General features: G+C 44.8%; 1 protein-coding gene across 1 annotated transcript in view; it reads right to left on the bottom strand.

The window, feature by feature from the left end:
* Sdk1 (sidekick cell adhesion molecule 1) overlaps positions 1-27,951 on the bottom strand; it is a 960,116-nt gene that overhangs the window by 415,915 nt on the left and 516,250 nt on the right. The window contains exon 5 of the mRNA XM_036172523.1: positions 11,941-12,074. Within this exon, the coding sequence (XP_036028416.1) occupies positions 11,941-12,074 (134 nt within the window). The remainder of the gene's footprint in view (positions 1-11,940; positions 12,075-27,951) is intronic.

Here is a 27,951-nt window from a genome sequence, read left to right on the forward strand (position 1 = left end):
GAGATTCTAGCACATCTGGGGTCTATTAGGGGTTATCTAGATTGTGTTCACTGAGGTGGGGAGACTCACCCTACGTATGGGTGGCTTTATGGGCTGGGATCCTGGACTACATAAAAAAAGAAGAAAGTGAGCTGAGTCCCAGCATCCACCTCTCTTTGCTTCTTGACTGCGATGCCACGTGACCAGCTTCCTCAGGCTCTAGTCACCACTCCTTCCTTGCTGTGATGCATTGTACTCTTGAGTTGTTGATCAAAATAAAGCCCCCCTCCCATAAGGTGCTTTCGTTGGGTATTCAGCAATAAGAGTGGTAACACACGTGCCCTCAACACAAACACCACACTGTTACTAAAGCAATTGGTTCCACTCTGTGTGTCCTTCAGAACATCGTATGTTCCTGCTTTTCTGAAAAATGAGGTGTTAAAAGACAATTTAGTCTGGCAAATCAATCCCGATTTAGAAAACTCAAAACTCCCAAGTACGAAAAAAATGCCAACAGGTGTTTCTTAATTAGTAGCCTTAGAACACTGAGCTCATTCATAAGAGGAAAAATACTGGGGATGACTGAGTAGAACAGAAAAATAACTACTAAAGTCCCCACACCAGGGAACTAAGCAGGATTACTGTTTGTATTTGACTATAGAGTAAATATAGTTTTTCCAGGAAAAGCACATTTATGCCTGACTGCTAGCTCTGTGGTCCCTTCTTGGGCAGCTATCACAGCCAACTTCATTTAGGGATTCCTCTGACAAGGCATGTGATGGAACCATGTTAGAGCTGACAGAATGACTCTAAGAAAATTCAACTGCCCAACCCCCTTCTTTATAGCCTCCTAAAACATCCATATCTTTTAAAAGATTTATTCTTATTTTTATTTATGCATACATGTATGAACATGCATGGTTCCATGTGCAGCACAATTAGGCAGATGCCTATGGAGGTTACAAGGGGATGTTAGATCCTCTAGAGCTGGAATTACAGGTGGTTGGGAGCCACGTGACCTAGCTACTGAGATCCAAAGTCAGGCTCTCTAAAGGAGTAGAACATGCTCTTAACTGCTGGGCATCTCCTGAGCCCCCCAAATTTCCTGTCCTTTCTTACTGGTAATGAAGGTGATGGAGTGGTAGGGTCTACAGCATGCAATGGAAGGGAGCAGGGCAGTGTGGGTGAACCTCAATGCTGAGTCCTTCCATAAAGCATAAATTTTGAAATACTACCCCTTTGTACGTCAAGGCTCCTGTCAGCTAACTTCAGACAAGTTCTTAAAATTTCAGACTCCAGAGTCAAGGGTAAATACTATAAGGGCAACTTCAAGTTCCAGCCCTAAAACTGGCACCATTAGCAGACTCCCACACTGACATATCTGTGTATGATCATTTAAATTGGTGCATTTAACAAGAGGGCAAAGGGAAGAAGGTTTGCCGGAGTTATTAAAGCTGAACTTTGTGGAGGAGTTTGTGAAAAATCTGATTAGGCAAATCAGCACCAGATCGTAATCTGTGCCCTTAAATACTCAGCTCATAATTGGCAGAAGTAAATGAATACTTATAGTCTATTTACTAATTCCAACTGGGCAGGTCAGCTTGATGAGCAAATTCTCCTGAGTGCTCACTCATTGGGAAAGGTATATGAGTTGCGTGTCCTTGCTGGGAACTAGGAGCTCCACGAACATCCTTCTTAGAAATCCATGGGATGGAGCGCATCTTCCTTTATATTTTCCACAGTATCAAAGGCACCTTTGCCAATAATAACCGCTGCACTGGCTTGCCTCAGAAGGACAAAGACTTGAGCTTGACCCACATAAAAGCCAGACATGGCAGTGTATGCCTGGAATCCCAATGCTAGAGAGGCAGAGATGAAATGACCCCAGGGCTTGTTGGCCAGACAATCTAGCAGAATTGGTGAACTCCAGGTTTAGTTGAAGACCATGGCTTACATAGGGTGGAAAGAGAGCAAAGAGGATACTCAAAATCAACCTACAGATACATACAGAAATGCACAGACACAGACACACACACACACACACACACACACACACACAGAGAGAGAGAGAGAGAGAGAGAGAGAGAGAGAGAGAGAGAGAGAGAGAGAGAGAGAGAGAGAGAGAACTCCATTTCCAGTTTCACACCCACTTCACCCCCAAGCTTAAGCCTTGCCTAGGATTGCTGTCCATTCAAACATACTTTGCTATGGCACTCTGGGGTGCCAGGTCAGCCTCACAGTTTAGTATGCAGAGCTAGCACACTGATGTCATGTAGACCCAGTGTTCAATGGGAGGGGTATTTCCACCAAGACAGAAGGCTTCCTCCTTTACAAAACAATCACAGGCTCTCAAGGGTCCAGGTGGAGCAGGGCTCTCAGTGAATCCACAGTGGAAGGGAAAGCAGGCTGTGTCTCCCACTTTTGTCATATGACCCAGGACATATATAGTCTCCTTAGGAGGAGTCACTAGATTGTGGGGAGGAGTCATGTAGACATTGTCTTGAGTCCTCAGAAATGACCATTCTCTTGACTGGGTCAGTAACTTTGTGACTGTGTCAGCAATTTTGTGGTTGGGTCAGTGATCTCAAGCCTGGGTAAATGATCTTGTGATTGATCAGTGTGGTAGTAAGGTGGTTTGAATAGGAATGGCCCCCAGAGGCTCATATATCTGAATGCTTGGTCATTAGGGAGTGGTGTTACTTGACAGGGATTAGGAGGTGTGGTCTTGTTGGAGTAGGTGTGCCCTGATGAAGGAAGTGTGTCACTGAGGGTGGGCTTTGGGGTTTCAAATGCTCAAGCCAGACCCAGTGTCTCTGGCTCTTCTAGCTGCTTGTCAATCTAGATATAGAACTTTCAGCTACCTTGTTAGCACCCTGTCTGCCTGCATACTTCCATGCTCTCTGTCATGATGATGATGGCCTAAATCTCTGAAATGCAAGCCCCAACTAAATGCTTTCTTTTATAAGAGTTGCCATGGTCATGGTATCTCCTCACAGCAAAAGAACACTGACTAAGACAATCAGTGACCTTGTGATGGGCCAACAGCATAGGATTGTGTGAGTGAGCTTATGAAGTAAGTCCCAAGCTCTACCCTCAAAGTTTTGATCTTCTAGCCTGTGAAATGGAGTTGACCATGAACTCCAGGGGAGCTAATGAGGAACAGGGGAAGAGCATACATAAGAACACATCTATCTGGTGCTCAAGAGAAGACTTGCCCCTCATTTTACCAAGTCCCTAGAGAACCATTTAATAGTACACTTAGAGATCACCACCAAATCTGCAGACACCCAAGGATAATATTTTACTCCTTGATCACCTGAAATCATTCTGTAAAAACATCTATCATTTCCACATTTTAGGTTGACATCTAAAATTTCTTGTCATGAAATGTAAAAGAATGCAAATACAGTTTTCAGTGTGTTTTAACATACTGGAATATTTTAATGAAATTAAACGCTTTCAGCATTCTTTTCTATGTGTTCAATGCAATCTAAATATTGGATGGGCCATGTTTAAAGATGTCACACATCCACCAGCCATTTTAAAGCACACAGTCTAGTTCCTATTCTACATAGGGATTTTACATCCTTCCCCAAATCCCCTCTGGAGCTGATATTTCCATCCTTCCCCTTCCACACTTTTATCCTAATTTGTTATATTTACTGACTCAAAGTATTTTATTGATCATTCATCACAGCCATTGAAGTAGTATGTATGTGAATTTACATTTCACCCAGGGACCATATGGAAAGAAAAAAAAAAAAAAAAAGAAGCAGAAACCAAACCTCTTTTCTCACCCTGAGTTACTGATATGGTTTTTAACATTTAATCAAAAAGTGCATCACAGGGGCTGGGGACTTGGCTCAGCAGTGAAGAGCATGTAGTGTTCTTCCCATTAGTGTGCATGTGCATATCTGTGTGTTTGTGCTTGTGGAAGTCAGAGGTCAACTTCAAGTGTTATCAGGAGACACGTCTAGCTTGTGTTTTGAAGCAGCATCTCTCATTGGTCTAGAGCTCACCAATTCAGCTGGATTGGCAGGCCAGAGAATAATAGTGATTCTCCTGTCTCCACCTCCCTAGCACTGGGATTATGCACACATGCTACCATGCTCAGCTTTTTATGTGGATGCTGGGGATCTGAATGCTGTGGGATGTTCTGTATATTAAATGTGTTGTTCTGATTGGTTAATAAATAAAACATTGATTGGCCAGTAGCCAGGCAGGAAGTATAGGCAGGACAAGGAGAGAGGAGAATGCTGGGAAGTGGAAGGCTGAGTCAGAGAGACGCTGCCAGTCACCACCATGGAAAATGAGATGTAAGGTACCAGTAAGCCATGAGCCACATGGTAACTGATAGACTAATAGATATGGGTTAATTTAAGATATAAGAACTAGATAACAAGAAGCCTACTGTGGCCATATAGTTTGTAAGCAATATAAGTCTCTGTGTGTTTACTTGGTTGTGTCTGAGTGGCTGCCAGACTGGTGGGTGAGAGAGATTTGTTTTGACTCTGACCAGAAAAACTCTAGCTACATCTGAACTCATGTCCTCAAGCTCTCCTGACAAGCACTTTACCAACTGAGCCAAGTTTCCATGCCCTAAAATATTGTCAATGAAACTTGAAGTCATTTTTACCTTCTTTTCTTTGGTGGTGATGGTAGGGTGGGGGGATAGGGCTAGGATTTGAATTTAGGGCATCATACATGCTAGGTAAGTGTTCTACCACTGAATTACAGCCCTGGCATCCAAGGTCTTTTTGTTGATATTGAAGTATTGGGGAGTATTATCGTCTAGCCTCTTATTTTAACTTCATTCACCAATCCATTCATCCATCCATCTACCCACTCTCCTATTCATTTGCCAGCTCTCTACCTATTCATTTATTCATCCATCTACCTACCCACCCACTCACCACCTATCTGTCCATCTACCCATCCATCCATCCATCCATCCATCCACCCACCCACCTATTCATTTACCAACTCTCCATCCATTCATCCGTCTACTCACCCACCCACCCACTCAACATCCATCCAACTATCCAGTCAGTCATTCACCCATCCATCCAAGTATCTATGCACTCATTCATCCATCTACCCACTCACTATTCAACCTTCTGCCTATCCACCCAGTCACTATCCATCCTTCTGTGCCACGTGGGGCTCAGAAACAAAATATTTAAGTTGTCGTTTTAACTTACATTTTAGCTGAGAACGTAAGTAGAATACTGTGTGCTAACTGTAATGATCATACAGACTGCATCCTTTAATTGGGTGACCTGAAGTTGAACTCTGTATGCAAGCTATCCCAAGGGACCACATAGTGAGGATGTCCTCACAAGTCTGTGTTTCTGGGACTTTGCAATAGACTATAGTTCCACCTTGGTCAGGAAGAAGGAGATGTGTGGACTTGTGTATTTTGTTTGAACTGAATGAATTCTCACAGCATAGATAGTAGATATAAAAGTATTCCTTAGGAGAAACCACAGCTTTGGGGTATTTGGGATGCTACCACAGAGGCCATGCTGAACTTGGAGGCCACATTCACAGGGAACAACCACATGGCATAAGCATTTGGCCAAATAGTTCAATAAGATCAAGACCAAGTAAAATAAAGGCTTCCATTTATCAAGTGTTCACTGTGCTCATCCATGAGACATCAAGACAGAATGAAGTTGCCATGGGAAAGATGCCAAGAGAACAGTGTGGTGTGGGATGAAGCTTCCAAAGTCAGCAAGACACCTGAGACATTTGGCTTCCTTCAGATCAGTGAATGTTGTATATATGGTTAAATAAATATTCCTATACTAGGGACTGATGCTCAGGGATTTTTTTCCTTTCTCAGATGCTCTCACGTAGCCCAGGCAGGCCTTGTACTCATTATGTAGCTGAGTATGACCTTGAACATCTGATCCTTTTGCCTCCACCTCCTGAGCACTGGAATCACAAGCACTTTACTACCAGGCTCAGACTATATGGTACTGAGGATCAAACTGGGGCTTTGTGCATGCTGGATAAGCATTGTCCCAACTCAGCTACATCCTCAGCACTCAGAGCTGCTTCTCCTTCTCCTCCTTGACTTGACTTTCAAGTATGTATATGTTTGTGTGTCTGCATGGGGGTGTGTGTGTATGCGAGTGCAGGTGGCATGTAGAGGCCACAGAGGGCACTGGATGCCCTGGAACTGGAGTTAACAGGCAGTTGTGAGCTGTCAGACTTGGGTGCCTGAACAGAATTCAGGTCCTCTTTGAGTTTTCTTAACTGCCCAGTCATCTCTCCAGTTCTACCACAGCTTCTTTCTTCATACGTCCACAGAAGAACTCTGGAGACTATGAGAGTGGGTCTTGGTTCTGCCTACCAGCACCCGCCAGAGGGTGGATCAGCATTTGCTGGGTAGAACAAGTGAGGCACCTAGCTAGCTATGTGGTTAGACAGCTGACCTCAGGACACAGAACACTTCCAACTTATGTTTCTGAGAATTCTGGCCGCAAAGCATCATGAGCCCTATGAAGTTGCGGCTGGATTTTAAGCAGCTCAACCAGGATGGAAGACCCAAGGTCTCCACATTGGTTTGGAGAGACTATTTTCAAATGCTTCCTATTGCTTTAGGAAGCCAACCCATGCCAGAGTCCATTCAAAGGCTTACACCTGCTCCCTTTCATCCTTTTAATATTAAAGGCATGAGGAAAATAAGATAGGATTTCATCCGGGCACACAAAAAGCCGTGTTTTACAGGGCAGTCCTCTCGGATGCCTGTGCAAAGACATTATTCTCGGGAACCCGCTTTCAACTACTAACCATCTATGAGGCTGACGTTAAATTAGCATGATAGAGGACAAAAGAATGTTAAGTGGGCTTCAGAATTAAAAGCTGGGTTTGTCAGCCTGAAGGAGGATCAGCTAAAATGATAGCCTATCTGGAAATGTTGTTTGAAGAGCAGACATTAAAATGAAAGAGGTGAAGAAAGCAGGAAGGAGAGAGGCAGTCATTTCGGATTTAATCTGAGCTTCATCCCTCACAGAGAATCTCATTATACTGGACATTTTGAATATTGGGTCAGAAGTGATGATGTGTCGAAAGTCCGTACGACGGCTTTTAAACAATGATTGATTAATAATCATTGTGTAGAACCCAGCCTATCTCCTAACTGTAGGTTTCTTCTTCTTCGTTTTTTTTTTTTTTTTTTTTAGAGGACACTCCCATTCACATATTAATTCAGTGTGGAAGAGCCAATACGCAGAAGGTAACTCGTTGTAAACTTTTCAAAATGAAAGGGCAAAGCAGGCTGACAGGTTTATAAAGCTTGCCTGGGTCTGACCTCAGAATGGAAATGTCTACTTCCAGGCAAGTTCAGCCCATTCTTTTTTTGGGATGTGCACCTGAGCTGCGGGAGCTAGCTATGAAAAATTCATGTGGAATGCTTTCCCGTGCCCCCTATGTCCTTAACATCTGGTGGCTTAGGTCATGTTAGAATGTCAAAGGAAGCCTGTCCCAGTGAGGCAGCAAGGCTGCTCTGGGAGCCTGGATAGGGTGGCAGGACTCTTTCCTTCCGGACTAGAATACCTACACAGCCCATGCCACACTGTCTTCCTAACCACACACAAGGGGAGAAGTGTTGATACCTAATAATGCCATCCACTAAATAGGCATAACACAGCGTGTGGTCCCATTAGGGGACCATGTTTCAGCTCTAATACTCCATGCATTTTAAAAGTTTATTTTTATCCTTACACAGTTATCTGATGCTTCCCATAAGCTTCAAGTGTAGCCAAAATATTCAGCCACTGTGCTTTGGGAGATGGTTCAGTTGGTAAAATACTTGCCTTCCAAGCATGAAGATCTGGGTTCAGGTACTCTAGAACCCACATAAAAAGCCAGGCATGGGCATAGTGTCTGTAGGGTATAGTGTCTAACCCCAGTGCTGGGCAGGTAGACCAGCAAGCCCAGCCAATCGCTGATTTCCAGTTCAGTTTAGAAACCTGTCTCTAAAAATGAGATTGAGCACAACTGAGGAAGACAACCACCTGTGGCCTCCATGTGTACACATGAATATCATACACACACACACACACACACACACACACACACACGCACACACACACGCACACACACACACACACACACGCACACACACACACACACACACACACGCACACACACACACACACACGCACACACACGTGCACACATACCGCACACGTTCTGGAAACGTCTCCTGTTCGCAGATGATAGCACACTATTTAGAACCAGAGACAAGGTTAACTCTGTCCCTCCCTCTACTCCTATATTATAGCGAAGGAGAGATGGGACCAGTGGTAATTCATTTTTTAGCTAATTGTAGTACGATCCTTCCAGAATTTAATTCCCAGCACTGGACCATGCACACTCACTACACCTAGGTCCCTTACTTTATTCTCTAGACAAAAAAGGGGTGGGGGAAACATCTATATTCACTAAATGCTAATTGGCTGAAATACCTTTTGGTTCTTCTGGAACACTGGCTGGCTTTTTGTTTTTTAAATTGTCAACCTTCTCCTGTGGTGTTCTCACAAAAGCCTACCTCAGAACAATACAAAATAGACCTCTGAGGCTGTAGACACAGCACACCTTGGCTATGCTGCTCTAAGGGCCTGGCAGAGATGAAGACATTCCATAGAGACAGAGAGGTCCAAGCAGAGCCAGAGCTTGTCTCCAGAAAGAGATTTTAGAGTTCTTGTCAGAACACCTAAAAGTATGAGACAGAATCCCAGACAGTGATGGGTCAACAGTGGGGTAGGAGGACCACACCTTGACCAGGGCTGCTTAGCTGTGCATGTCTTTGGCCCTTCTATTAAATCAATGTTCAATCTCACTTCAGGACCCCCCCAAAGGTGGACCTGGGGGGATGGGGTTGGCTTTGCCCTTCTTCCCAATGTGGCCACATTGGACAAACATCCTTTTTCTGCTTTCTGTAATTAATTTGATTCTTTTAATTGGCATATTGAGGATAGGGGGCTGAACCTGGTTTGGAGTACAGGCTGTGAACCACCTCCCCTCCCCCCAGGTTCAATAAAAATGTGAATGGTTCTTGAGAATGCCTTATTCCATAAAGCATCCAGGGGGGGTGATGGGCCTATCATGCTTCAAGGCCTCATGGAATGCTACATGCCCATCCCAAGATGTAGCTCCCACTTACACGGTGCTGTGTGACACACTGGCAGCCACATTTAAGCACATATCCTTGAGAGGTTTGTAGATTTATCAAGGCTTCTGATCTTTAGAGGTTTTCCAAATACAACTTCTACTGGGAAAATGCATAATTGGTTCCATTTAACATTTAGCTAAGTCTGATGTGTCAGGGGAAGGTTCGCCTAAGAATTAAAATAAGACCAGTTCTTCTACCTCCTCCCTTCCCACACCATATCTGGTTTTGATAAAAAGTGAAGACTACACAAAGGAACAGAATGCAGGGCTTTACCTAACACAGCGTAAGTCTTCAGTACCAATCTCAATATAGCTCAACTGTAAGTGTTTTACCCGATGCCAATGAAAAGATAATATTTTACAAGGGAATGAGATGTGAGTTGGTTAATTATAATATTTATGAGTGGCTTCTTATATACTTTTTGGTTGGTGTAGAGCTGAAATTATTGCAAAAATTTTACATATTCCTATTATCTACTGCTTACAGTATTGCATTCAGAAGGGACTTTGAAAATACACTGTATTATTTCTATTCTCTACCTCAGGTCAGAAGAGACCATTGGAAGTCAGTGTGGTAACCATTTTGTAGATCTGGAATAGAAGTATTATGTGAACCAGAACTTCTTGAGCAATCATTTCCCCACTTCTTCAAACAGGCTAAGGCTGGTTTCCTTGTTTCTGAACCAGAATGCCACTCTCTTTGGCCATCATTATCCTATGTATATCACAATCGAATGCTAAATCAGATTTGCTGAACAGAATGAATGCCTCTAGTTATAAAACTTGGCAATCATTAGCAATAATCAGGAGCTCCTTGGTAATACAATCTTGGTCTCTTGTTATTGCTGCTGAAAACGTCTTGGTCAGTCATGTTCACTTTTCTCTGGATCTCAACAACGGCAGTTCTTCCAATAGCAGAGTATCACACATGGGAAGTTGTGACACTCCATCCAATCAACATGCATTAAAAGGCCCGACTAATCCTCAGTCTGCCTGGTCTATGATCTGGGGAGGAGAACACAGTTCCTCAGAATTAAGGAGGCTCTAAAGGGGCTAGAAGAATGGCTTAGTCAGTCAAGTGCTTGTTGGGCAAGCAGAGGCCCTTAATTCTATCACCTAGAACCACATATAAAGGTTGAACACAGAAACAGGATCTCCAATGCACAGTGCTGGGTCAGTGGTAACAGGTAGATCCGTGGGGATCACCCAAGTCTAGCTGAATCAGTGAGCAAGAGAACCTGCCTTAAAAAGAGGAGGAAGGGGGTAGAGAGATGGCTTAGTCTGTAAGAGTGCTTTCCGCACAATCAGGAGACTCTGAGTTCCAAATTCTAGTACCCAAGTGACAAGCTGAATTCTGGCCAGGCTTCTCTCTCTCTCTCTCTCTCTCTCTCTCTCTCTCTCTCTCTCTCTCTCACACACACACACACACACACACACACTTAAGAATTAAAAGAGCTGATGGTGGATTCTCAGCAGAGCCACACAGCTCACTTGTCAGGATGTAACAGGTATCCGAGGACACACTCCCTCAATCCCCCAGCACCCAGTGTTTAAGACAGACATCTCCCTGAGCATTCTGGCTCCTCTAGCAAAGCAGTTGTCCTGAGACACAAGGCAAAGCAAACACTACAGCTCACCTCACACATTTCAAAAAGCACACACTAAAAACCACTTCCAGCAAGCCTCCAAGTGTATTCAGAAAGATGAAATCCATAGATAACATACGCCCATGTACCGGATAACACTCTGAAATTCACCTTCCGAGACTGTTCCCCACTGGCATGTTCTCAAGTGTCTCATTCCATGAAAGGGCACACTGCCAACATATAAGGACATACCTCTGACATGTATGTTGGAAGCTGGTATAGCTCACAGTTCATACTTGGGATTATTTTTCCCATTCTTCTGAATTAACTTTTGCTAGTAAAATCTCAAAGTCCAAATATTTAAAGTTTTTCTTCAAACTATAATTTCCCTAAATAAATTAGATCTATCACTACAACTTGTGTGTATTTAGTTGAGTCGAGTGAGAAATGAGCAGCAGATAATGCTTAGGTACCACCTTTCAGAATTTTGAGGTAGTCTCTCCATAAATTGTCCAAGTCGGATTAGTGTTCACTTGGTAATAGGCAATAGGATTTGTAATCCTCCTGCCTCAGTCTCCTGATTGGGGGGATGACAAGCCTTGGCCATTAAACTTACCTTTTAAAATTTTGTTAATTTTTAAAAATTCATGCCACAATACGTGTGTGTGTGTGTGTGCGTGCGCGTGCGTGCGTGTGTGCACATGTGTATATGTGTGTAACTTCTGGATATCAGTACCCCCCTTCTACCACATGGGCCTGGGGACTGATTTTAGGAACTTAGGTCATCAGGATTTGAGCTCCTTTACCCATGGAGCCATCTTGCTGGCCCCAAATATCGCTAATTTAAACACAGCTGTATATGTACATTTTCTCAGAGATGTTATTCTTAGGTTAACAGTTAGTCTCAAATAAAACCCATAGGTACAATCTGAAGAAGTTGTTAAAACAATGATATTGGCAGTGGACAAAAATAACAAACTTTTTAAGTCCACAGAACAAGTAAGATCTGGGGTTAAAATGATAAAATTCCTATCATCTGCAAACCATCCAAAGGAATCAATCACTCTGAAGCCCTTTGAACTATCAACAACTGATCGATATTAAACCATAAACCACACCAGAGAAAGAAGATGCACTGGATGGTGTCCCTCCATTCTCTTTCAGGACCATCATCTGGATTTCCCAAACTCACGTGCTATGCTCAGGTGAATGAAGGGGCTTGTCTTGTTCTCTCCATTCCGCTCATTCACAGCCTGCACGTAGTAAGCCCCAGCGTCACTCCCTTTTGTGTCGAGGATCACCAGCTGATTCTCCAGTGTGATGGCTCTGTTTCAGAGACAAGACACAGTGTTAAGGCCACTTAAGGGAATGTAACAAAGAACTAACTCATCAGGCCAACTATACAGTAATAAAGACCCAAACCTGGGCTGGGGAGATAGCTCAAGCACTAAAGTACATGTCTTGAAAGCACGAAGACCTGAGTAGAAACCCCAGAAACCATGTGAAAAAGCTGGGTGTGATGCCATGCTTGCAATCCCAGCATTGAGCAGGCAGAGATGAGAGACTCTAGGAGCTCACTGGCCAGCCCGCTGTGGTGGTTCAAATGAGAATGGCCTTCACAGGCTCCTATGTGTGAATGCTGGGTCCCCAGTTGGTGGAACCGTTTGAGAAGGATGAGGAGGTGTGGCCTTGTCAGAGAAGCTGTGTCACTGGGGGTGGGCTTTGAGGTTTCAAAAGCCCACAACATCCTCAGCTAGTCCCCTCCTCCTTTCTCTCTGCCTTGTGGTTGTTGTCTCAACATGTAAGCTCTCAGCTACTGCTCCAGCTCTTGCCTGCCTGCCACCCTCCCACCCCCTGCCATGATGGCCATGTCTAAAACTGTAAGCAAGCCCCCAGTTAAACTCCTTCTTTGATAAGTTGCCTTTGTCATAGTGTTCTGCCACAGCCATAAAAAAGTAAATAAGATACCAGCCCATCCCTACTTTGATCTTATCTCAAAATACAAGATGGAACAGAGCCTAAGGAATGATAGCTGAAGTTAACCTCTGGCCTTCACAGGAATGTACACATACCTGCACGCTTATACCCTCCAGCGTCCCTCAAAAAATAAAATAAAAAGAAGGAAAAAATAGACAAAAGCAGCACACAGCTAGCTTGTGGCTGTGCCTTCTTGGTGGGGCAGCATTCTACCATCTCAGGAGCTAGCTCTTGACCGTAAGGAAGATGACATATACCTCCAGGGACTAACACAGAGGTTCCTGAGAATTCAACATACTGCCTGTTAGAAGTTCCAGGGGAGCAGCCTCTTGTTCTAGGTCAGGAGAGGGCTCTGTGCCAAGTGACTCTTGTGTCCTTTGCCACCTCGGAAACCTCACTGGAGCTTCCTATGTCTGCCGGGCAGAAGGAGAGGTGCGGCTGGTTCTGTTCGAGCTGTCCTGTCACTACTAGCCATGGAGTGCACGCTCCTTTCTGTGCTCTCATATCTAGTTGTCCAAAGGAGCAATTAAACAAGAACACCTGTCTAGTTTTTGACACTTTGGCTGACACATGTCATCATCTACAAAATGTATACTTGAAAACCGTGTGACCGAGTTCCAAAAAGAGTTAAAAAATATTTGAACTAAGCCGGGCGGTGGTGGCGCATGCCTGTAATCCCAGCACTCGGGAGGCAGAGCCAGGCGGATCTCTGTGAGTTCGAGGCCAGCCTGGTCTACAGAGCGAGATCCAGGAAAGGGGCCAAGCTACAGAGAGAAACCCTGTCTTGAAAAACCAAAAAAACAAAACGAAACGAAACAAACAAGCAAACAAAAAACCCAAAACATTTGAACTAAGTTTATGATTTTGTCTTGGGCTACATTGATAACTATGCTGGCATGAAGAATGGATGTGCTTGAATTAATGACCAAGTCCTCCCGAGACATGCAGTTTTAGCAGGAAAGGAACCTGAGGTACATGTGATCCACACACCCTTTCTTGGAGCTCTGCCTGCCTGCTAAGGTCACAGAGCAGCTTGCTGTCAGAGGTGAGACAAGGCCTTCTCCACACAGATGAGCACTTTTAGACCACACCTGCCTTAGTTTCTCTCCCCGTCTCTGTGATAAAATGTTTCGATGAAAGCACTTAAGGGAGAAAGGGCTTATTCGGGCTCATAGTTTGAAGGTCAAGTCCATCTTGGCAGAAAAGGTAAGGTAACAGGAGGCAGAAGCAGCAGGTGATCCTCAGTCAGGAAGCAGAGCGAGGGGAACACAGGGTCCTTTCCCCACCTACACAGTCCCGGGTCCCAGCCAGGGAACCCTGCCACCCACAGTAGGCGGGTCTTCCCATCTCAGTGCAGTCAGGATAACACCCCTCACAAGCAGGCCAGAGGCCCTTTTCCTACAGGAGTCTAGATTCTATTAAGACAAACGCTAACATCACAGATCACAGAAAGACTTCTCACTGTGATATTTATCTTGAATGGAGGAAGCCAATGAAGTCATAACATCCACAGACCCAGGCCACTTCTTACAGGAAGCCCTGGATCCTTCCTCCCATTAGTCTGTAGACCTCTAGCTAGTTAGGTCAATGGGGAGATGGGATTTGTTTAAAAAAATTTTTTTAACACAAATGTGGAGCTGGGGAGATGGCCCAGTGTGTTATGAGTCCCTCGTACAAGCATGAGGTCTTGAGATAGGTCCTCAGCACACATGTAAAAAGCCAGGTGTGGTAGTGCTTACTTATAATCCTAGTGCTGGGAAGGATACAAGTAGATCCCTGGTGCTCACTGCCCAGCCACCCCAGCCAATCAGTAAGTCCAGGATCCAGTGAGAGACCTGTCTCAAATAAACAAGGACTCCCAAAGTTCATCTCTGACTTCTACATGCATACACACACACACACACACACACACACACAAATATACACACACTAACACGCATATTTGTCTATACACATATGCACATATATGTGCACATACACAAATATACATACTAACACACATATGCATGCAATGCACACAGACATCTATACAAACACACATGCATGCACACATGCATCTACACACATTAACAGACACACATGCATACACACATGTCTATACACATACATAAACACACATATGTACTCATGCATGCACATACACACAAAAATACAGACTAACACACATGTATGCACACATGTCTATACACATGTGCACACACGCACGTTCACACACACACAGACACACACACACACACACAGAGTAAATATGAGTTATATGATCTCTGGCTTACAAGTCAGGCCCTGCTACACAGCATGAACCTACCTACACTCTACACTCTCTTCTTTCCAAGCCCCACAGGGAAGGGGCCTGAGTGTTCGCCTCTGACCTGCAGAGCCCTCCCAGAGCCAGGAAAGGCAGTCGTCTCTCCTGAGGAATCAAAGGTAATAATTATCTTTCCCTCCTGTTACCTTGTGGGGAGGCTTTTTTTTTCCAGAAACCTCCTGGTTTTTCTACACTGTATAAAATTATCTTAAGGAGTGATTGCTCGGCAGGCTCCCACAGGGCGTATTACATTTTAGGTCTCTATGGCTAACTTATTTCATGTCTCATTTAAGAAAATTTCCCTATTAGGAAGTTTTCAATTTTTCGTCCCATAAAAATATTTCAAAAAGAGTTTTACTATAATTATTTATGACTGCTTTATAGGTTCTTTTATAGAAGCATAGAAATTGTTCCATTTTATTTTAGTATATGTTACCCTGGCACCTAAAATTAAATATGAATATTTACTACACATGAAGTTATACATTTAATAGCATAATTTAAAAATTGAATATATAACTTTTGCTTTCACATCTGATTTTTAGCATACTAATCTTAAGTATGCCTATTATTTCTCAGAATTAGTCATTTTTAAATGCTCATTAATTCTCTATATTATTTACCACAGTGTTTCAAGGCTACTGAAAATTAAAAAGTATATAAAAAACAAAAACAGTAAGTTTTATATCTATTAAGGTTTTTTAAAAGCTCTTTTCTTTCAGTTTTTGATTTCTGTACATGTTTAAGACTAACATTAAAAAATAAAACTTACGTATTGTTTAAAAAGACAGCCACAAAAATGACATTTGAAAAGAAGAAGCAATTCCACAGAAGGCTATTCTTTCTCCCTCTACGAAATATTTCCATGTAGAGAATTTATACGAAAGAAACTGACTTGTGAAATAAAAGTAAAATATCTACAAACATCTATCTCAATGCTAGGTCCTGATGTCTGCCATAATAGGTGTGCATTTGTGTGCACTCTGTGTGTGTGTGTGTGTGTGTGTGTGTGTGTGTGTGTGTTGCTGTAAGTACATGTGTGTGGGTATGTACATGAGTGTAGAGAGTGTACGAACACACATCTGTACACATGCATCAGAGGTTGATGATGTTGGGTAGAGACAGGATCTCTCTCACTGAACCGTGGCTCACCAGTTCAGCTAGCCCATTAAACCCCCAGGACCTGCCTGCTTGTGCCCCACAGTGCTGCAATTGCAGACGTGCACCATCTTGCTTAGCTTTTGAGATGGGTTCTGGGGACTGAACTTGGGTCCTTGTGCTTGAATGCAACCACTTAACCAAGAGAGCCATCAGCCTGGCCAGGCTTGCTGTGAGACTTTAATCAGAGGAACGGTTTGTAGAGACAGTGGGCCACAGCAAGCAGCTGCTGGTCTGGTTTGTGGCTTGGCTTCCACAGGTGCCTGTGTTCCCCAGTGCCCAGGCTGATGGTCCCAGGTACCCATAGTGGCACTTTTTATGGCTATTGGAAAACACAGGGATAGCATGAAGCTGATGATTTTGGGCTCTGAGGTTGGTGTGTATGTATATGTTCAGGTACATATATAATTGTAGATGCACGTGGATGTGTATACATGCTCATGCATGGAGAGGCCGGATGACATCTGAGTGTTGTTCCTCTGGCACCATTCACCTTGGTTTCGTGAGATGGGTTCTCTTATTGATCTGTAACTAACTGATCAGGCTAAGCTGGCTGGCCAGTGAGTCCCAGGGATCCTCCTGTCTCTGCTTCACCAATGCTGGGATCACAAGTGTGCACCATGCTAGGTTCTGAACTCAGTCCCTCATGCTTTCATGACAAGCTCTTTACAGACGGACCCATCTCCCTGGCTCATAGAAACCTTCATTCTGCAACCTACTCCATCTGTTCTAGTTAGCTCTGTCAACCTGACACAGCCCAGGGTCATCTGAAAAAGGGGTCAAGATCGATGCACTGTCCAATCAGCTGGTCTACGGCAAATGGTTTTGACAGTGAACTGACATAGAATGGTCCAGGCTGCCGCAGGAGGCAAGATTCCCTGGGCTGGTGGTCCTTGATTGTATGAGAGAGCTAAAGAAGCATGAGCCGGAGAGCCAGCCAGAAAGTAGTGTTCCTCCATGGTTTCTGCTTCAAGTTCCCGTTTCACTTCCTGCCTTGACTTCCTCGATGACAGACTGTAATCTGTAAGTCAGCCCGAGCCCATGGCTCCCCGAAGTCGCTGTAGGTCGTGGTATTTGTCACAGCAACAGAACTCAGACACCAGCTCTGCACTGCCTGTTTCACAAGGTTAACCCATGCCCCTTGATGTTGAATTTGCTTGAGTCTGAGTTCCTGTGACCAGAAGTGGATAGAGTGCAGATACAGACTCCAAACAGCCTTCCATGGTCACATCCATCCAGGATTGTAAGACAGCTTGTCCTCTGGGCACACAGCAAAATCCTAGGACCGTCTACTGTCTTTTTATGTGTGTGGACATAAAATGGAAATGTGCTTGGTCTGTGAGTGGGAAGAGAGCAAGCCATTTTCTTTTGAATCCTGTATTTCTGAATGTTTTCCAATCTCCCTACAACAAACACGCATATCACTTTGGTTATCAGAAGGACGGCTCTGAAAAGAAGTGCAGAGGGCATGCTCAGTGATTACGGGAGCAGAGTTTAATACTCTGCCTGTAATAGGAATGGCTCAGCTTTATTATAACATAATTCCAAAGAACTCATTTAAAACTTGCATTGACTTTGCAGGAAAATTATAGTGTTCAGCCAGAGAGATTTTTCCCTTAACTTTACTGCAATAAATGTATGTATTTTTTTTTTAAAAAAATTATGTCTTTAGTCTTCCACTACCTTCATTTCACACTTTAAAAATGAAACTTTAGAATTCTTATTTCTAATCCAGTGAGTTTGTAATAAAAGTAGCAAGAGGAAAAAAAAAAAAAAACCACCTCACTCCAGTGTCAGCCGGTAGAGCTGGTACTGAGAAAACTACAATAAGGGGTTCACAGAGAGCATGTCAGAGGGTCATTCGGGTGTAAACTCGAACTGCAGGAAGTGTTTTCAGAAGCCAGGGACTGCTCTGTTGTCCTGAACAGATGGGATTCAGGAGCAGAGACAACATCACAGGTCTGTAAAGGATGCCGCTTTCCAGCAGGCACTTCCCAAAGTACTCCGGTCATGTTTCACTTGACTTTAGCCTGTTGGGGAGGTGTTTCAGAAAAGATGAAACTCAAGGCATGGAGGAGCTACTTGGGGTTTCTGACCAGGAGCAATGATCAAAATATTGTTTGTTCAAGGGGTTGAGGATGTAGCTCAATCGGCAGAATGCCTGCCTAGCACACATGGCTCTGGGTTCATATGAGCCAGGGTTGGTGACCCACATCTCTATTCCTAGCACTCCAGAGAGAGGGTCACAAGGATCAGAAGTTCAAAGTCAGCCTTGGCCACAGAGTGATTTGAGGTTAGCCTGGCCACATGAGACCGTCTCAACAAAACAAAACATAGCAACATCATCAACAACAACAACGACAAAATGCTGGAGAAAAATGACACTAGATGGGTAGTCAGAGGTCTGGGAGAGCCTCCACATGTGGGAACCTCTGGTTGAGCTCCTTGCTGTACTCGTCAGGGTCTGAGGGAAGTCACCATCCCAATGTCACAGCACACTATCTGCTTTCGGGGATATGATGTTGATGCAGTAATTCCCAAGGTTCTGGAACTGTGGCTCATGAAAACAGCCCACTGGGCACCTTGTAGGTACCCAAAGACCGGGAAGGAAAATAAAAGGCATTAAATACCCCAATTCACCATTTAGTGAACAACCATTTGGGTTCCCAGGCCTGGGTCTGAGTAGAAGGGAGAGTAAGCTAAACAGAGAGCACACATTTTCATTGCGCAGAGCCTGAACTGGCCTACGCACACACAGGACACACACCCTAATCACCTTTCCTGGAGGAGCTGGTGGGCCAATGTCAGGAGTTCTGGGCATGTGCCAAGAGGAGCTGGTGGGCCAAAGTAAAAAGTTCTAGGCATGTGCCAAAGTGGTTTTCAGAATCTACAACAGAGCCTATTATTTGTTTTCCATGACAAGGTAAATCATCTTAGACTACAAATAAATATTGTTGTTGGTTATTGACTGATTGATTGACTTTGTGTGTGTGTGTGTGTGTGTGTGTGTGTGTGTGTGTGTGTATGTTTTTGTACGTGTGTGTAGAAGCCAGAATCTGGCCTTTGGGGTCATTTCTCAAGAGCTATACATCTTGTTCTTTTGAGATAGGGTCTCTGGTTTTTCTAGAACTTGACAATTTGGCTAGATTGGCTGGCTACCAAACCACTGGGACCTGCTTATTTTTAACCTCTCCAGACTTAGCAATACCATCATACACTACTGTACCCAGCCTTTTTGTGTGTGCTCTGGGGATTGGACTCAGGTCCTTATACTTGCATGACCAATACTTCACCAAGTGAGCTGTCTCCCCAGCTCACCTGTAAGTATTCTGGGCTTGGACATTTTCAACAGAAGCTAGGATGCTAGGGTAAGCACCATTTTGTACAGTATGATGAAAATATTGTAAGGGCCAGTGAAATAAGAACTTTGGTCATGGACTGTCAAAACACGATGTAATGTAAAAATGTTGAAGAAGTATTTGATTAGTTTCAATTGACCTTCAAGTGCAGTCAAAGAAATAGTGTAGGAAAATGTGGAGAGAAAAAAAAGCTGTTCATAAACTCTTTTAAAAAAGTGTTTGAAATAGGCTCCATTTTAACTAAATGACCATTTAATGGGCTAGTTCCAAGGCTCAATGTTTTGAGTGTGATTTGGATCCTGAGTCCTACCATGTAATAGCAAGTTCAAAACAGCCAGCTTTGGACTGATGAACTTGTCTTGGTTGTGTAATTACAAGAACTAAAATTGCTTCCAAGTAGTTTTAGGGCTTATGAAGCACTGGACCCTGGGCAAATGGCTGTGGTACTACAGTGATGCATTTACTTAGAGGTAAATACTCACTGCCAATTGCTGTGGGATGTCTTTCTGTACACTGTGAATATGTGTTGTTCTGATTGGTTGATAAATAAAGCCATTGGCTTATGGCAGGACAGGATGGAGCCAGGCAGGAAAATCCAAGGGAGATAGTGAAAGGAGAAAAGAGAGGCAGGTGAGAAACCATCCTGCTGTCCATGAGCAGCATATAATGGTACACAGGTAAAGCCACAGAACACATGGCGACATGTAGGTTAATAGAAATGGGCTGAGTTTAGTTTTAAGAGCTAGCTAGTAGGAAGCTTGAGCCATGGCCATACAGTTTGTAATTAACATAAGCCTCTGTAATTTTATTTGGGTCTGAGTGGCTGTGGAAGCGGGTGGGACACAGGAAAACTTCCAGCCAATCACTGATTCTGAGTGGGGGAGAACATAATAAAAATATATATTTTTATTATGATTTGCTTATAATTGTATGTCTGAGTGTTTGTTTGCATGTATGTATGTGCACCATGTGTGTATCTGGTGCCCATGGAAGCCAAAAGAGGGCAAAGGATCCCCTAGAACTGGAGTTAGAGATAGTTGTTAGCTGCCATGTAGGTTCTGGAAACCATATCTGGATCCTCTGTATAATCACTAAGTGCTTTTAAGCACTGGGCCATCTTGCCAGGCCCAGGAAGTACATTATATACAAAAAGCTAGTGTAGGGACTAAGGTGTGTCCCAGTGGTAGAGCCTAGAATCCCCCAGTGAGGGGCTGGGGTGTGGCTCAGTGGTAGAGCACCTGCCTAGAATCCCCCAGTGAGGGGCTGGGGTGTGGCTCAGTAGTAGAGCACCTGCCTAGAATCCCCCAGTGAGGGGCTGGGGTGTGGCTCAGTGGTAGAGCACCTGCCTAGAATCCCCCAGTGAGGGGCTGGGGTGTGACTCAGTGACAGAGCACCTGCCTAGAATCCCCCAGTAATGGGCTAGGGTGTGGCTTAGTGGCAGAGTACTTGCCTAGAATCCCCCAGTGAAGGGTTGGGAGTGTGGCTCAGTGGCAGAGCACCTGCCTAGAATTCCCCAGTGAGGGGTTGGGGGTGTGGCTCAAGGGTAGAGCCCCTGCCTAGAATCCCCCAGTGAGGGGTTGGGAGTGTGGCTCAGTGGCAGAGCACCTGCCTAGAATTCCCCAGTGAGGGGTTGGGGGTGTGGCTCAAGGGTAGAGCATGTGCTTAGCATGCACGAAGTCTGGCCCCCCAGCCCCAGTGTTATATGCAGCAATGTTAGCAATGAGAAGAAAGGCACCAGGGAGTCTGAGAGCTGTGGTTTTTTATGAAGGACATACTGTTCCTGATAAAGGAGGACACTAGTGACAAGGAATACCACTTGATTTGTTATGACATGGGGAAACCAGCAATCGTAACAGGAAGCTCAACTACAATTCCCCAATAAGTGGCTGGCACCTTGCAAAATGTTTCCATGTATCTATGCAGGAGTCTTTTTCTATGGCAGACATATCTCATTTCATAGTAGCAGGAATACAGAAAGGATACAATTACATTTATATGAATTCACCACTCTCCAGTTCTGTTTTGACTGCCAACACTTTAGTTATAGATGCTAGTGGAGATAAATTGTGGGGTGGAATTTCCGAATTGGTTATTCCCTAAAATCCTTCATATTTTAAATAATTCAGATACACATTTTGTCTTATCCACCATGGTCCCCACTTTTTAAGCACTGAGTCTGAAAAGGTAGTATATATTCACCAACAACACGACATGAAGGGAATATCCAGGCATTCATGTCCACCCATTTGCTCTGTCTGTTCTTGTAGGAACTGGCAAATATATTTTGGTGCTTAGAATACAGGCAAGGAAGGAATCATTTAACTATCGAGTGACTATTTATGGATAGTGTACATCACTTCCCAGGGAAGGCACACAGTGGGGACCTGGGGAGATGGCTCAGTTAGTAAAGTGTTTGGTCTGCAAACATGAGGACCCAAGTTTGATCCCCAAAATCCATGTACAAATGCCGGGTGCAGTAGAGTAGGTCTGTAATCCCAGCACTGGAGAGGCAGAGGCAGGAGGATCCCTAGGGCTTTCTGGCCAGTATGTCTATCAGAATCAGCAAGCTCTAGGTCTAGTGGAAAAAAATGCTATCTCAAAAAATAAGGTGGAAAGCAATTAAGAAAGATAAATAGCATCAACCTCTAGTCTCTATAGGCATGCACACTAATATGCATGAATGCCTGCACACACACACACACACACACACACACACACACACACACACACACACACACACATACACATGGAAGGCACACTGGGAGCTATAGCCACTGCATTCAAAGAGATATTCCGTTGGGTGATGAGGTCTAATGGTGTAATCAATGGGTAAAGCTGGTCTGTTGTTTTGCAGAATGCCTGGGAACAGGCAAGCCTCACTTGTAGACCACCCACCACAATGCATTCAGCTCTGTCTGCAGCTACCTACTTAACAGCAGCAAATGAAAATTTTGGATAGGCATCACCTTGCAAAGATAGACAGCTCTCTCACCTGGAAGACAGTGATGGTTCAGAAGGAGATGACTGACTACTTTTGCAGGTGACCCAGGAGGAAATGTCATCCTCATGTCTGCTTGTCCTCTAGGGTGAGTAACATTCCAAATCTGGGCTTGGTCTGGAAGCGGATACATATAGGGGCAGCTTAGCCTCCCAGGACCCTATCTGGCTTCTGCTACACATATATCCTTTCTCAACAAAGCAACCCGAGACCCCCACACGCATCAAGCTACACACAAAACCCTAGCAACCCAGCCATGCACGTCTTAGAACATATTCTACAACTAGAGGCAGTGGGCCCTTCCAGCCTAGCCTGGTTTTGTGTGTACATGTAGTAAGACAAACTGTGTCCTTTGAGTGAACTTGCCATTTTGTACCTATGCATGATTAGGCATGCATGTGATGACATTCAGACACATCATGGGAAAGAGTATGTAACATGTACAAAGGCTTATGCAACCCAAGTCCGTCAATCAAAACAGAAAACCACCCTCACTCCGCCCCACCCCCCCCCCCAGAAACTAACTCTTCCTCTTCCTGGACCCACAAAAGGAACTCCCAGGTAGTCACCAGGGTGTCTTGAACTCATGCTTGCTCAGAGACTTTTGTTCCTGTGCAACAGGCCCTCTCTGCACATCCACTATGCTTCTGAATAGAATCCCATCTTTGTTAGTTGTGCTTCTGCGATTCTTTTAACAAGGAACTGAGAAAGAAATACTCACTCTAGACAGAGGTCACCAGAGACAGCCTGGGAGCTCTGCGATTCTTCCCCCACAGAGTGAGTGTCCCAGGCAGTGTGGCCCATGGTGGCAAAGAAACTTCAGGGCACTGCTGGGCTACCGGAAGAGCAGTAGAGATGGACACCCATCCAGGGGCACACTGCTCGTCTCTGATCAAAGTGGAAATGAGATGTGAACTCAGGCGTGCTCATCTCCCAGCACAGCCTGGAGACTGGAAATAGAATGGGGTGTGCCGGGCAGTTAAAATCCTATGTGTCTATAGAGAAGACACCTCACTCTCTTGCCAGAACATGCTTACAGTTGACAGGAAGCTACAACACAAACAGGCACAAAGAGAAGTGACGACAGTATTCTGCATTGGCACAGAGACACCCTAGGTGATCGCACAGGGTCTCCTGGGTAGCAGTGGGAGGGGGTGAGATCTGTCCCTGATCCCATTCCCTCAAGCTCATCACTTCTTCCCCCATCCGTAGAACAGATGTGACACCACTGACATTTAAAGGTCTCTATGAAGTTCACAGTCAGATAAGGAGGTGAAAGAGGCTGCCACAAGCTATTACTGTGGTGGCTACTGACTTCGGTTGTGGTTTTCCAGGAATGATAAATAGAAATGGCAAATGAGAAAATGATAGATGTCCTCAGCTATCCAGCTCTACACATTGAAGCAAGGTGTAGTGAAAGTCACTCGCTGGCATTTTCTTGATTAATAATTGATGTATGAGGACATAGTACACTGTGAGTAGTGCCATCCCTGGACAGGTGGTCCCGGGTTGTGTAACAGGGCAGGTGGAGGATGCCATAGAGGGCAAGCCAATAAGCAGTGCTTCTCTGTGGTCTCTGCTTTGGTTCCTGCCTTCAGGTTCCTGCTTGAGTTCCTGCACTGATTTCTCCTCATAATGGATTGCTGTTGGGATGTGTTAAGGGGATGTGGCATATAAACCCTTTCTTCTCCAAGTTGCTTATTTATCACGGTGTTTTATTACAGCAACATAAAGCAAACTAAGACAAAAGGGAAAGAATAGATTATCAGGAAACTGTGGAGCTGTGGAAGGTGAGGCTTGCTGGGAGGAAGTGGCCCCCTGGGATATGTCCTTGAGACCATATTTCATCCTAGCTCCTTGCTCCTGTTTCTCTGATTCCTGGCAATGACCAGGTGAATAACCATGTTCTCCAGGCACCATGCTTTGCCCAAGCAAGCGTAGACTGAACTCTGTGAAATCATGCACCAAATAAACCGTTCCACCGTGGTTTGGGCATGTATTTATTCCAAACAACAGAAAAGCCCCAAAGAAAAAGGCTCTTCAGATGGGGGACTGCTCTCACCAAGGCAAGAGGGTTGGAGGTGGGGGTTGGGGTGGGGCTGGGAATTCACACACCGGCAATTTCTCACCATGTCTTCCTTCCTTCGGAACAAGGTGCCCACTTCCCTGTGCCGAGAAAGGAGAACAGGGAGAGCGTTTGCCCTGTGTTCCATGGGGCTCTAAGGGTGCAAGATTAAGTCTTCGTGGTGGGATGAAGCATCGGGAGCTGCCTCTCTCAAAGAGCCTGCTCATCTCTAAAAGCAAATAACCACAGAGGAATACTCGAAAATTATGTGCAGAGCAAATTGCTCTTTTGAATGTTCTCCACCTCTCACGTCTGTTTCAGCATCAGCTCCCCTTTGAAGGAGCGTAATTATTGCCAAGAGTTTTGCTCTTTTGTTAAAGCCCTTTTGATGCTTAAGTGACAAAACTGGGCCCGCAGCAGAGATGGGAGCACCTGTGACAGCAGAGGCTGACGTGTCTTAAGTATGACAGCCGATCTTGGTGATGGCAGGGCCTCTCTGAGAAGGAGGGCCCCTGGAGCTGCAGGAAGACAGGCACAGCCCTTACAAAACTCCACCAACAGTGACTGTTGAAATATGCCTAGAATAGGCTAAGAATATAGATAGCCAAGAGGCAGAGTGCTTGCTTAGCATACATGGGACACTATCAACTCCCAGCACCACAAATAAACAAACAAAGAAATCTAGAAGAAAATCCAATTTTTTCCTGGAAGCTACCATGATGGCCATGGCATGTGTATAAGTGGAGTCCATCTTGGGCCCCCCACTGTCACCCCATCTGCCGGTGCCATTGCTCTCTGTGGCTGTAGATGTAGCCTAGGAAAGACTTGTAGGTCAGTGGTGAAACACCCAACTGTTAGAAAACATGCAGAAGAAGCAAGGCTGAGATTTCCCTGTGTCCTGGGCTAGGAAGTAAAGTGCTTGCCTTGCAAAAATTAGAACCTGAGTTCAATGCCCCAGTACCCATTTTTAAAAGCAGGTACAACCTTAAACATTTATTATTACAGAGTTGTGGGGCAGAGACTAGTGGATCCCTTGGGGGCTCTCTGGTTTACCAGCCCAGTTTGTTTGATGAGCTCCAGGCCAGTGAGAGATCCAGTCTGACATACCAAGACAGATGCCTCCTGAGGAATGACAACAGAGGTTGTCTTCTGGTCTCCATATGCATGTGACTACCCACGCACCTGCACACAACACACACACACACACACACACACACACACACACACACACACACATACACACACCTTACAACAAAAGGAAATCTTAGCTCCTAAACTCAACTTTCAGGAAGGTTTGCCAGTCCTTGGTAAAGTGTGACACCAGCTTCTCTTTGGCAGACCTGGCTGGGAATTCCAAAAATCTGACTGAAAACGCACCTGACCCCTTAGCGGTTATTTGGGAAGCAAACCCCTGGCATCCTTTTCAGAGTGCTGAGAGGTCCCCTGCTGACTCTTCCAGCTGAGTCTGCTTGTTTGGGGGCTGGATCGCTGCTCATGCTTCATCCCACCTACTGTGGCCACTTCAGTTCCTCCCAAAGAGTCCTGGCTTGTTCCCTTTGTGCCCCGCCTTGTGACCCAACCTCTGCTCTACCCTCCTCTGGGCAATAATGAGAATATGTCTCTGAGCTTCCCAAGGGCCTGGCAAATTTCCGAGCACTCTGTCTCATGCTTTCTTGCCCGCACAGCAACCCAAGTGGTATGCAATGGACAACACTGGCTATGGTATGCAATGGGAGACACTGGCTGTGGTATGCAATGGGAGACACTGGCTGTGGTATGCAATGGGAGACACTGGCTGTGGTATGCAATGGGAGACACTGGCTGTGGTATGCAATGGGAGACACTGGCTGTGGTATGCAATGGGAGACATTGGCTGTGGTATGCAATGGGTAGGGCTGGGCCCGCAGGCTTAAGGAGGTCCCAGACACTGCCACAAGCCAGCAGTGAATGTGCCATCAGTCACCAGGGCTCTATGGGGGAGTCTTCTACATCCAGTTATGGGAATCATGGGTAAGAAATTCCTTTCCTTACCCAAGGAAACCAAAGCCAAGCTTCCATGCTCTTGCTGTAGAAGATGAGTTACCTAGGAGGGAGCCACTGGCATCTGTCAAGCTAACAGGAGGCAGGAATGAGAGCCCTAGATTCAGTCACCAAAGATTAATGGAACCAGTGTCCTTTGGAGATAGGAAGAAAATAGTTTTTCTTAAGGGTTACAGACTCTAACGTTTCCAGGAAATGGTTTATGGAACCCTTGCATTCCGAACATTTAGGATGTGTCTAAAATTAGACGATAAGCAGGCCGCTTCACATTTATATGGTGCCTGGTGATATGCCCCAAATACAGATATAAATAACATGGAGGTGTAAGATGAATTGCTAAACGGTCTTATTAATAAAAAAACAAAACAAACAACAACAACAAAAAAAACCCAACCTGGAGCCAGATATTGGGGTGAAAGCTGGAAGATCAGAGAAACAGAACAAGCCACAGCCAACCTCACTTTATCAACTCCTCAGCCTCCAGAGCGAGACTTCCTGTTTACTCACACCTTATATACCTTTCTGTGCCCTGCCATCTTCCTACCTTCTTAGTGCTGGGATTAAAGGCGTGTGTGCTTCCCAAATACTGGTAGCATGAGATCTCAAATGCTGGGATTAAAGGTGTGTGCTACCACACCTGACCTCTATGTCTAATTTGGTGGCTGTCTCTGTTCTCTGATCCCCAGATAGGTTTTATTGGGGTGTTCAAGTAAAATATCACCACAGAGAGGGCCTTTCTGAGAGAGTCTACTGAACATGATATTACCTGCAGCAATGAGCCTGTGAGGAAGGCACACCTAGGTAAGGTTACTCTTCTCTTTGTCGTGTGTGTTCATGCATGTGTAGGTATGCATGCTTGTATGGTGTGAGCATGTGTATATGGAGATCAGTCTCCATTGTTGTTCCTCAGGAGCTATCAACTTTGTTTCTTTAGAACCTCTTTGGTTTTTGAGGGTCTCTTGCTAGGACTTGGGGCTACCTGGTTAGACTGGGGTGGCTGGCCCGTAAACCCATCTCTGCCTCCACAGAACTGAGACTGCAAACACGCGCCGCCATGCCTGGATTTTTACACTGGTTCTGGGAACCGAGCTCAGGTCTTCATGCTTACAATGACAAGCCCTTCGCTGGCAAAGGTATCTTTCCAGCCCTGGTAACCAAATTACACGTAAGGCCAGTACACCCAACATTCAAATACAAACTGGAAAACTAGGTAGAAGGTAGATGCTGCTCCCAAACTGTCCCTGTTCTTGCTATTGTTGATAACCATGAGGATCATTTCCAAAACAAACAACACAAGAATG

The sequence above is a fragment of the Onychomys torridus genome, chromosome 22 (genome assembly GCF_903995425.1).
Source record: "Onychomys torridus chromosome 22, mOncTor1.1, whole genome shotgun sequence".
Taxonomy (NCBI): domain Eukaryota; kingdom Metazoa; phylum Chordata; class Mammalia; order Rodentia; family Cricetidae; genus Onychomys; species Onychomys torridus.